At 37.6% G+C, this 12,525-nt stretch overlaps 1 protein-coding gene across 1 annotated transcript; it reads right to left on the minus strand.

Moving 5' to 3' along the window:
* Positions 1–214: 214 nt before the first annotated feature.
* Positions 215–11,303, minus strand: LOC105053006 (uncharacterized). Its single transcript, XM_010934004.3, has 6 exons — positions 11,073–11,303; positions 10,804–10,940; positions 8,603–8,961; positions 8,206–8,302; positions 7,840–8,127; positions 215–1,423 (listed from the first exon to the last, which is right to left on the minus strand). The coding sequence occupies exons 1-6, from the start codon at positions 11,215–11,217 to the stop codon at positions 410–412; spliced, it is 2,040 nt and encodes a 679-aa protein (XP_010932306.1). The 5' UTR covers positions 11,218–11,303; the 3' UTR covers positions 215–409.
* Between the last annotated feature and the right edge of the window lie 1,222 nt (positions 11,304–12,525).

Genomic DNA, 12,525 nt, shown 5'->3' on the forward strand with positions numbered 1-12,525 from the left:
AAAGAGCCAAGAAGGAAAACAAGAACAATTCCAAGCACTTCCCAACATCGTCAGGCTCTTCCACATAGCCTAGGTCTGGAATGTCTTTTGCCTGGACAAAATGTATAGCCGGACTGGTAATCAAACACTAACACATTTTTGCCCAAGCGTGCAAGATTGGAAGAATTGGTTTTATTGCTACACAATTAACCTTGCACCCAAAAAGCATGAAAGATAGCAAATCAGCACTTTAACGGCACAGTACCTCGGATCATGTGTCATTCTATCATTGTTAGTTTCCACCTGACAAAAACTGAAAGACTGGAGTCTAAAGACAATCAAGCCTCAAAAATGCAGCAACAGTCCTGAGATAATAAAATTTGGAAAAAAAAAATTCCAAAAAAGTTTAAAATATTGCAACTCCGCTGTCCTATGATCTAGACTTCTTCCTTGACTTGCCAGAACCTTTGGGCTGCTCAGAGCTCATCACATTTTGAGACCCACCTTTCGACGAGCCTGCAGTGCCTTGGCCTGATTTCGAACTAGGAACACTGCCTGAGGAGCCAGTGATGTTTGCTGTAGCAGCAGCATCATGTTTCTCCCTAAGAACAGCTCCCTGAGAACCCCTTACCTGAGCTCTCTTGTCCTTCCTCTTGGGCCTGTAGCTCGATCTCTCTCTCTTGGGCAGCCATCTCTCAGGATCTGGTGGAGGTCCTGGATTTGCTGGATCAAAACCCTTTGGGTACCTAGGCTTTCGTTTCCTCTTCTTCGCCCTCGTCTTCTTTGTTTCTTCGGAAACTTCTAGCCTGGCCACATGTGCACCTTCAACATGCTTTGCCCCAGATGTCTTCTCTAGGCTCTCCACATTGATTCCTTTCAGACCTGACAATGCCCTTAACTGCTTCTCGTAAAGCTCAGCTTTCTCGACATCAGTGCGTGCAGCGGTCATTATGAGACCCACCAAAGCCTCAACACTCCCGTGGCTCTTCACGAGCTCTTCATATAACTGAGAGGCCTCTTCCTCGCATCCATGGTTGAGCTTAAAAGATGCAGCCTCCTGCATTATCACATCAAGCTTATTGTCCTCTGTCATAGCATTCCTCCACCATTGTATTGCAGAGTCAAGCACCGCAGCAGCATCCCCAAAATCTCCGATGCGCTCTTTTAAAGAAACTATGGTGGCAACAGTGGCAGGCATGTGTTGGATATCGGGTATCTTGGACAAGGACTCGGCAGAAATCTGGAAATGACCGGCGGCAGCAGCAATTTGAGCTCGGGCAAGAAGGATAGGCTTGGAATTTTCAGGGAATTTCTCTGCAAGTTGACCAAGGATCTCTTCAGCTTTTGGAACCTTTTTTTCTCTAACAAGCACTGCAGCTTGAAGCAGAGCAGGTGTCAAGCTATCTTGCAGGATGCCTGGGAGTGCAGACACAAGCTCTTGAGCCTGCAACAATCCACAACCATCATTATATGTGTTAGCATCCTTATTGTTGCAATTATCTATATGCGTCATTCTCAATATAGAATATTCTACAGATATATGACAATAAGTTTAGGATTTCTGGAGAAACGCTGAAGCAAAAATTATGTGAGGGAGATGAATTATGAAAGTCAATAATTAAATGAAACTTTTCCAAAGCAAACTTCTAGGATTAACTTTAATTAATATGATGGAAAAAGTACAGCTCAGCTGAATATTGTTATGAAAGCATTTATGTATCTAATAGCATTCCAAAGTTAAACCATGATGTTGCAAGATTCCTTATGTTTTCCTTTTTAATGCCAAAAAAACATGGTTGCATTTATAGGAAAAAACTTTATACCAATTGCAGTTCAGCAAGCACAATGTATTGAAAATTGCAGGATCTCACATGTAAATGTTACTCATCAAATGTACATTACCCATGCACAATATTATGCATTAAGAAACTAAATTTTTCCAAGCCAACTCGTGTAAGTGTGTACTCATGGCATTAATAGAGAATGGCACACTCCAAAATGCAAATATGCAAACATTGTGACAAAAAAAATCTCCATCAAACAGAAGCATCATCATAATCCAGCCTTCTCTCATCATCATGGGAAGGTCTCTTAGAGGGCCTGAATAGATTTCTAAAACCAGCTATTAGCCTAAGGCTGAACTTTAAAAGAAATTGTAACACCTTCCTGATTACAGCAATATGAGGAAAGAGAAGGACCTGCAATTGAAGACTAGTTTGCAGCTAAAAAGACCTAAGTTATTGGTTCAAGCTTAAGCTCACAAAAGTCAAGAGGAAAGATGACAAGGTTTAACATACTGAACTATGCTTATCTTTGAAGCATAAAACTTGTATAAGAAAAAGACAGAGCAAACTGAATAACAGATATTTCTACCAAACAAGCATTTCAGTCAAATCTAGAAGAAGGCAGAAGTATTAGCCATTTTCAGAGAAAATATTTTTCCTCTATGAGGATTCGAAGATGATTCACATGAAGTGGTGACAAATAACCGCTGGAAAAGTTCAATCTTAAATGCATTTAGCAGATATGGCTTTATCTCCTCTGCACTGAAGCTTACATGTATAAAGTTTATGCGATATAATCAAATAATAATTCAAATATAACCAACTAAAAGTCAAGTCCATGGACCATTTAATCTGTCTTGGCAAAATCTTGCCTAGTTCCAGACCAAGCATGATCTGTTTCCTTCCATAAAGATCATTACCAATCCTTAAAGCAAATGCCACAGCCAAATTTGACCTCTATACACAAGGTATGAAGAAAGCAAGCATATCAGATCATTACCATTCCTATCTATTCCTCTAAAACCAAATTTAACATGGTTTTAGAAAGGCAAGCATCAGAGTTAGAGATTCACCTAAACAAGCTGGCAGTATCATCTTGGCTCAAGGGTAAATCTTGGTTTTGGAGTAGTTTTAGCAACTACTTCTGCAGAACAGCAAGTTGTGACCCAAAGAACTGACAGTATCATCTTCTTGACAATACTGTTTACCAAAATATTGTCCTTTAAAAGTTTTCCTATTTCTCCCCTTCTAGATCTCCATGCCACCTTTGGATTGAGTGCTTAAAATTTTTCCTAAAGTGTAAAGAATTGGCCAACATCCCATAACATGTTAGGAAAGACAACAAATCCTGATCAACTTCATGAAGTTGTGCACATAAAAATGTTGAAATCATGCAGCTAAAAAAATGATCAGCAGGTTTTTTTAATCTTTGCACATAAAGCAAATGGAGCAATGAAGCAGAACCTGAGTGAGTGTGGTTTATTCACATCACAAAACAGCAAAAAGGTGGCCTGTCTACTCCACACACACTACAGACGACAACATCGACTAGAGAATATCACAATATTATGAAGGAAGAAAATCTGAAAAGACTTGGAGGATGAAATAAGGCAAATCTAAAACCACTCTAAGGTAAGTCATATCTTCCAATAAAATATCTATTTGATATGAGATTGTGAACCATTCCAATATTTAATAGTCATCACTAGTATGAGGCTCACCTTCCTCTTACTCGAAAGAAAAAAAGCATCACTAAAAAATAATTAATAATCTAGGATGTAAGTCATTCTCTAGAAGATGAACATTAAGGATTTACTCTTTACAAGTCAAATTGCCAACACATGAATCTTCCCTAGCAGTTAACAAATCTCCAATATACTGAGTATATGTTGGAACCATCTCAACCCACCGCACTCCCCAACACCAAAGAAAAGTAAAATAAAATAAAAGGAAACTTTAGTATATGCTTTTGAGTTCCAAGCCTACTAAAAATTTTTAGTTATTTTTAAATAGAGGAATAAGTTAGGTAGGTAAGTCCAAAAATCTACCCTTACGAGGATCCATTTAGTTAACAATTTTTTTTTCCATATACACCTCACATAGAGTTTAATTGCATAATCAACCCTCCACACCCCACCCCACCCCAACCCCCTCCCCAACAAAAAAAAGTTTACATTTCACAAAATAAGACCCTTTTTTATCTTAGAAAATCCTATAAGACCCCGAATTAGGGTGCATTTGGTTCGCGACTGGAATTGGAATCCGAATCAGAATGACCATATTCTACAATGTGTTTGGTTCACAATTGAAATTAGAATCAAAATGAAATTTGAATACTAGAAGAGAGTCAGGATTGGATTTTGAGGGATTAGGGCATTCCCATTCGCCCTAGGAACAAGAATGGGAATGGGATCCCCCCACACCAAATGGTTGGAATGGGAATCACTCATTCCCGTTCCCATTCTCAAGCACATCTCCCCCCAACGAAACATGCCCTTAATTTCTCGAGCAAATACCCGTTGTGTGCTTCTCATTCATCCACTCACTCAGCCCTTTGAAGTTTCTAGCTGGTGACCTATAATGCCCCTCACAATCTCTCCAAATTTATGATAGAATTAAGATCATAATTCTAGCAATGGTGACAGCAAGGAGCCCAAATTCAATAAAAATGGTGTCAATAAGCAGAAGGAGATATTTCCTGAACCTTAATTTAAAATATATAATCACTAAATGCCAAAGTGGGTAGCAGTCTCAAAAAGCCACCAAGACAAAGCCAGAAGAAAGGAAAAGCACAAACAAAGCAATTTAAAACCTTAGCCAGCATATACACATTCATAACAACTGTGAAAGTTTTAAGTAAATTTGGCCTTAGATTTGGAGATCGTACCACCACAGATTAGGTGCACGTTCCACATAAATGTCATACCCTTTCGCATAAAATGAAAACATCCTGCAAACTATTTATGAAAAAATTAGGAATCTATTTTGAGAAAAAGCATCATGGTTGTCGTGGCACCTAAACAACTCTCTGGTAATAGAGAAGGATTGAGAAATCAAATAACCTTGGCTCAAGTCTAAAGTGTTTGAAACTAACCTTTGAAAAAACTTTTACTATCCAGTCATAGTACCTATGTAATCAAAATCAGCATTCCACCTTGTTCCTTGTTTTCCACACGTCACTTTGACAAGTAATACCACTCACCCCTTTCCTTTCTAAGGAGTTCTTGGCAAATCCCCCCTGGTTATAGGAGATAAGGCCAAGAAACATGACACTTAATCAAGTTAGTCAATAAACAACCTGGGTACTACTTCTAACAGTCAACAGGACTTTGATTTCCAGCACAAGTTTCATTTCTGTGTATGCTGAAGTTTGAGTTAGCATTCTCATCCTGCCATCTACAACTATAGAAACACTAAACTAGATAGATTATCTTGCAGAATATACAGATATTAGTGAGCGAAACTTAGCACAACACCATCAGGACTTTAGACTGTTTAAAGTGATTCTTCCATCAAAAATAGGTAAATGAAAAGGATCATATCATCACAATCTACCCTCTAGACCACCCTTGAAAAGTTAAGAAAAGAAGTTATTTCAGAGACATTTTTGAACTTGAACAGTGGTCTAACAGAAGCCACTTTAACTGCTGTGTAACGACCAACAACACATTTTATCCAATTCATACAAGTAGGATGCTCTTGGAACTGTGACCACAAAAGATAAAACAATAGATTTTAAAAAAAATAAAGAGAAAAAACATCACCAAAAAGCAAGTTAATGACTTATCTTCGACAAAGTTGGTAAAACCTTTTAAATCTGGTGTTTTTGAGCCAAATTATTGATCAGCCAAGAATTTATCAGTTGAATGGACTGTTCAAGCCAGAACATTAGTAAAGATACCTTTCCAACCCAAAGATTTCGATCCAAAAGGCGGCCATCATATTTGAGATAAGACTAATTCAACATTCTTGGACCTTTGCAACTAGCATATTCTTCATTTCAAAAAATAAAAGCACCATGAACCTCCTGCAGTTCTAAGCCCTTAATTACATATGTTAAAAGAGGCACAGCCAAGGGTCTCAAAAAAGATTGCTAGGAGAAACAACTAGGACCAATTTTCATTTTTAGACAATATTCCATCAGTATGATCCTTTCACAATTATTAAAACCCCCATGTTCCCACATAAGATACCCACTTGTTGGGAGTACAAACTCCCCAAAAAAAAAATTAAATTTTTTTTTTAAAAAAAAGTCCTCCAGAGAACCCCCCACCACCCCCCCACCCCACCCCAAAACAAAAAAGAAAAAAAAAAACACACACACAAATAGAGTGAGAGAGATGCTGGATACACAAACTAAATGAGGATGATTTGACCAATTTACAAAAAAACATACTGCACTAACATGAATTTTAAGCACGGTATGAGAAGAATAATGCTTGATATAAGTACATCTATTTATACATTCGTTACAAAATCTCACTGGAATAAATGCATTAAAACAGAATCAATGACGGCAACATGATTACAATTATTAAAAAAATATTATGTCGAGGGCACAAAGAGGGGAAAAACAGTCTGCTTTTAACTTCTTATTCTTCCCTATTAACATACAGCAACAGCAGCCAAGTTTCTTCCACCAAATGAAAATGACCACGATGCAGGACAACTTTGGGATGACCTGCTTATGCATTGATGGACCTGACAGGGTTAAGAAATTACGGGCTTTGCTACCTTTTTATGCTTGCTGTCCTGTTGGAGAAAACAGCATAGAAGTGACCAATTTAAGGAACTAAATGCAAGAGGTAGGCTTCTAGGTGCTTCCTATGGCTCAGGGCATTGGGTTTGATGTTAGGAAGAGAACTCTTAGGGTTTTGAGGTTAAAGCTAGGGGTTCAATATTGACCTAAGATCAAATTTCTGCTAACAAAGATTTCTGCAGGTTAAAGAGAGGAGATTCAAATGGATAAAAAAGAGAGAAAGTCAAGGAAACAGAGTAGGTAAGAGAAAGCAGTAAAGAAGATACTACTGAGCTTTTTGGGGGGGGGGACAGAGAGAGAGAGAGAGAGAGAGAGAAAACTTTTTACTTGATAACTCAACTCATACCATACAATTCAATGACCTCTCTATCCATCCACAAACACGTATAGCCCAGATGAGCCCTAAGCAACCAAATTTTGACCCGAAAAGAAAAAAAGGCTGCCAAATAGCTTAGACTCTGGGTTACTTAAAGACCAAATAACTTAATATATTAACAAAAACACGCAACTTGGGACCAAGCAACTTAAGGACCAAATAATCCAATATAATATTTCTAAAAATAAAAACTTATTTATGATCAAATCCGGACCATTAATAACTCAGGTGCTGTGATTGATCCCATAAGAGATCCATGTAGTAGGATAATGACCTACAATATCCTTCCATGTTCTTGATCCAACAGTCAGAGCCCTCAATCATTTCGAGCCCTCCTTTGTACATCAGAACATGGAATTGAACTGTATCAGTAAGAATAAAGAAGAATTAACTAGACTTCTGCAGCCAGCTATATCTTGACATCAACTCTCCCACTAATTATACCAAATTGTTGGCTCATGATGGTTAATGGAAGGAGGCTGACAGCTTGAAGGTGAAAAATGTCATGTTATTTATGAAGTAGCATACATATGTAGAGACATGGTGAAGCACCATGTAAATTTATGGGGTCTGTGACTTCAAACACTCACTCTATCAATTCAAAAGAATGTCAATTCCTGGCTAGAATGGGAACTCTCCTGGGTTGCCTCAAATGGCACTATGCATATCATGATTAGCATGATGCTGACAATATCAATTTTTGTAGAAACAAAGATGATTTCACGATATTCAGAAATCATTTCCCATTAAAAGAAAATGATAAGTTCAATATATTAAGCCAGTTCAATAGAAAGAAAAATGGGAAAGAAGGAGGGTCTTGGATACCAGTGACCTAGGTTCATATCCCACACTCACCCTATTTCGGTGGCTTACTCCCATCCTAATTCTTAAGGGGGAAAAAAAAAAAATTTTCTTTTTCAGTTAAAATATGAGTTACAAACCTGATCTATCTTATTCGCCTGAAGAAGTAGAAGCAGATAGTTTGAATATATAGCTTCTTTTTGTCTTGTGGATAGCTTGAAGTCAAGACCATTAGCAAGCTGGAAGGGCTGTGCACCACCAACTTTCTCTATTAGCCGATCAAGCTTCCTCAGGCTATCTGAAACATCCTTTCCACCCCTCAGTGCAATGAGGTTATTTGTTGCAACTGCAAGCGATGAAGCATCAGCCAGATTCCGATTTATTATACCCATGTAAGCTTCAACTGCTTCTTGAGTTCGTCCCAGCAACTGAAAAGGGAAAAATGGTTTGCATTAAAGGCCAGAACATAATGCCTTTAAACAAATCAGAAGTGGACTGTTATTCACCTGCTGCACATAAGCGATCTGGACAGCAATTGGAGCTAGTTCAGCTTCAATCTCATCATCAGCATAGTCCTCATCCATTAGCATTTCCTGGCCAATTCTGACCAAAGACAGATGGGTTGGCTCCAAAGGAGGCTTCGTTTGAACAAAGGATATTGTTTACAATATAATGAAATAAGCAACATATCATCTAGTGCATTCTGGAATTTCATATATTACACCAGATCCAATTTTCAGTTTAATTGACACTCAAGATATGTAAATGTTATATTATGTAAATAATGCAAAAGGACATCTAAATAAGGCATTTCATTTTTTTACCAAAGTTGGACAGTATGATCAAGATCCCAAGAGTAATCTTAACAATATATTTGTAGTGTCGGTTCATAGAAGTGGTTACCTTCGAGCTGAAAGCAATTGCTGTTCAGCTTCAGCATATTTTTTCTTTTCAATCAAGGAGCAGGCAGTGTTGTATGCTAGCTCAAAGCTGCTAGAAGCTCTGACTTTGAGTGCATCCATCATTCCCTGAACTTCAGTAGCCCTTCCAGCAGAGATCAAAGCAGCAACAATATTCGTTTTTAAATCTATGGAGTCAATCTTGAATTTTTGAATCTTCTCATAACTTTCCATGCAAGCACCCATTCTTCCTGACCGATAAAGTATCTGAGATTCCAATTGCAGAACCATTGGGTCTCTTTCTAGACCATCTAACAACTCAAGTGCTTCGTTTAGCTTGTTTTTCCTGTACAAACAATATGCCTGAACATAGGCAAAAGAAAGAGTAAGGCATAAAAATTCTTGGTTCAAAATGTATAAAAGCCATTATGCATGCTAAACAGACATGAAAATAAGTTTGGATAGAACTGTCTTCAATCAGTATCAGTTTGAATTTCTCATGTTTTAATTAATTCAAACTATGGCATCTAAAATATTTTAGCAAGATCGATCTATTAAGTTCACCTACAACTCATTATAGTTCAAACCAGATTCTGTTCTTATTAATTTTTTTTAATCTATGTATCACTTTGATTAGTAATGGATCCTCCAATATCATTTTCACCATAAGATTACATGTCTCATAAAGCATCATCAAAATGGCGTTACATTATTCATCACTCCCATATTATTAGACAGTTTCTTAAATGCTTCCATTTAATAAACCTCTTATACCTTCAAACACAACCCAAGCCATACAGAAAGATTTATAGTTGTCCATATACCAACTTTTTCAAAGAAATACATCAAAATGAAAAACATGTAACTTGAACTTGTACTTTTTCGAAATGAATAGAATTCCAAGCCAAGGATCCATAAACAAGCATGGCAGAAGTGGGGATGATAAATCCTAAACATGCACCCACTTGCAAAGGAAACTACATTTCTAAGTCTAAGAAGCTAGCAAGGGCATACAGCCACAATGGGTTTGTATTAAATTAAAGTAAAATATATACTCTGCATACAGATCCTTCACTGACCAATAATAAATTTAAGATCATCTAATGAATTTCTTTCTCCAAGAATCCACTCTCTTCATCTCAATTCTCATCCAATGGATCCTACAGAATTCCCTGTATGTATCGTATCAACGATTTCAATTTTCTCCGGTGCAGATTTTCCCTAGCCTACAGATGCTCTCCCACATTCCATCTCTCATGGGCAAAAGTATCTCAGTTTCTCTTGTGTACCCCATATTGCAGGTCTATTTTTGTTTCCCACTTTTACATCTTTTTTTGTTAAGGCTAGAGAATCGACAGGCATAATTCTTTTCCTTTTCTATTTTTATCAATAAATAGACTTCTTAAGTTTTTTGCATGGTTTTACATTTTCAGTATTGTAATGCTAATAGAAGCAAGAAGACAGTTTATGAATTCTTTCCTTTCTCCTATTATTCTAACCTGCAATGACCTCTTTTCCACATGGTGTAGGGGTTTTGTAGATTTCTCCCTTTTTTATACATTATCTTCATCTTCATGATAGACATGGTTGATTTTTTTTTTTCCTTTTCTGCTCAAAAAATTAAAATATCTGGCTGGTTTCTTTTAATGTTTCTTTTCCTTCGTCTCTATTCATACAGGTTAGTTTTCTTCCTATTTGTTACAAGAAGAAAAGGATAGAAAATACATCCCCTATTATTTAGCAGCAAATGACCGCCCTGGATATTTTACGTTCAACACATGATCCATTCCTTTAAAATCCTCACTATTTCCTTTATGTATAGAATACCTGATTAAAGTAATCTACCCAAATCACGTACACAATTCATCTGAAAACTAAATCACATAAAAAGCAATTTATCCCCACCCTTGAAGAGCCATTAAAATTCATTACCCGAATAAAATGATAATTCTCTAAGAAGTTCTCAAAAATTGCAATTTTTGCGCTTGTTATTCCTTTTCCATTCCCATTAAGCCTTTAAAAAAATTAAATCAGTTCCTAAATCCGACTGCCTGACCACCAAAAAAAAAGATTGAATTATAAATCACACGGAGTAGGAAGAATACATAGATAGATTCGCTTCTCTTTAATAGACAAAAAAAATTCGCCAAATTTCTCATTATAATAAACCAACAATAGATCTCTCTTCATCACATGAAAACCAACCTTATGAAATCTAAGATCTATTGGCAACCCCTTGAAAGCTTGAATCGCCGACAAAGCTTTATCAATGGCATCTGACTTGATCAGAGCCACGACCTTGCACCGCACGGCGTCCTCATCTCCAGGGGCGATCGCGAGGACTGAAACAAAAAGCCAGCAAATAAAAAAAAAGGCGATTCACATCAAAGGATCAAATCAAGTCCCGCGAAACCCGAAGAGGCGACAAGGGAAAAGGAGGAGAGTGAATGAAAGGTCGGGAGGAAAGAGAAGACCTTGATCTGCGACCTTGGCGGCCTGCTCGTACTCGTAGTTCTGGACATGGCTGTGGAGCGAGGAGAAGAGGTCTTCGATGGGGACGAATGGTGGCTTGGGCGAGGCCGGCGAGGGCTTGGGCTTCTCCTTGGCCTTAGGTGCCATGGAAGAAGGGGGCGGAGGGAGAGGAGTTTGGGAAAAGAAGGGAAGAAAGCGAGTCGGGAGAGGCGTTGAGGGTGGACCAGCTGAGGCCCGAGGGCTTTTATAGGCCGATATGTCGCCCATCTCAGTGAGAGACCGACACTGATATTGACATAAATATCGGTTCCAAAAGTCCTGATTGACGACTTGATAGACGACATGCGTTTCGGCCGATGTCTGGTGTTTTGAGATGATGATACACGATATTTCGTCATACCGGTACAAACTGGTGTTTTGAGTGTGCCAGCCGTACTGTTGGATCCTTCTTGGGATGCCAGGGCACGATTAAGTCTCACGGCCAGGATTTTAGATCGAAGCACTATTGGAACTCTGCTCAGTGTCCATGCCAATACTGGATTACAATATCCCACACAAAATTTAAAATAAAAATAATTGATAAATTATTTTTTCCAACTTTAAGATTTTTTTTTCCGATAAGAACTGCAACTTCATTCACAGAAACGTAAGTTTACATCACAATCTACATCTGAAAATAGAAAAGTAAAGACAGTTTTAACGTATACAAGCTCAAAATGGGAGGGGATACAAATTGAAAGCGATGAACATACCCCTTACTGCACCCTACTCTGACAGTCCATATATTTTGTGCAATATGTAAAAGTATACCATACAAAAGAATGATTAAGGTATGTATCCAAAAGACCGAACGAAAATCATTTGAAGGTTCGCTATCTGCATTGTTATGTATCTTCTTATAGCTGTTCCTTAGCATCAGATATGCAGAAGAAAGAGCCACTGACAGCATTAATAGATTATAACCACCATGAAGATAGTCATGTGCCATAATGAAAGTAATACCCAAGGCAAACATGGAGAAAATATAGTACTGTCACCAGCTGCATCCTCAGAGAACAAAAATATTGAGAACTTGAAATTGTGCCATAGGTCATGCACCATTGCAAATTTTGTCTACTTGTTAGCTGCTGCATCCATTTACAAGATACAATTAAATAAATAGTTACTTGTATTAAGAAATTGATGAACTTCCTTATAATCCTGCACAACAACAGAGAAGCCATGCTAGTAAAAAAAAAAATTTCTCTTTTTTTGATATTTTTCTGCTGTTGTTTTCTTTTTTTTCCTTTTTCTTCTTTCTTTTTGATTTTGCTTTTTTGCTTTTCCATTTTCAATCTCTATTCCTTTTTTCTTTTGTTTTTCCAAAGATATGATACATGTGGGCAATGTCGGAACCATTGAAACCAGAACACCCATGCAGTAAGCCGTTTCAGAGAATAGAAGAAGATGCCCTAT

The sequence above is a fragment of the Elaeis guineensis genome, chromosome 10 (assembly GCF_000442705.2).
Source record: "Elaeis guineensis isolate ETL-2024a chromosome 10, EG11, whole genome shotgun sequence".
Lineage (NCBI taxonomy): Eukaryota > Viridiplantae > Streptophyta > Magnoliopsida > Arecales > Arecaceae > Elaeis > Elaeis guineensis.

Excerpts from the sequence above, each read along its gene's own strand:
- LOC105053006 (XM_010934004.3), bottom strand. The coding sequence starts at position 11,217 with ATGGCACCTAAGGCCAAGGAGAAGCCCAAGCCCTCGCCGGCCTCGCCC. Across the intron at positions 8,962-10,803 it reads TAGATCTTAGATTTCATAAG|GCATATTGTTTGTACAGGAA; the intron begins GTTGGTTTTCAT and ends GCCTATGTTCAG. Across the intron at positions 8,128-8,205 it reads AGATCGCTTATGTGCAGCAG|TTGCTGGGACGAACTCAAGA; the intron begins GTGAATAACAGT and ends TTCCCTTTTCAG.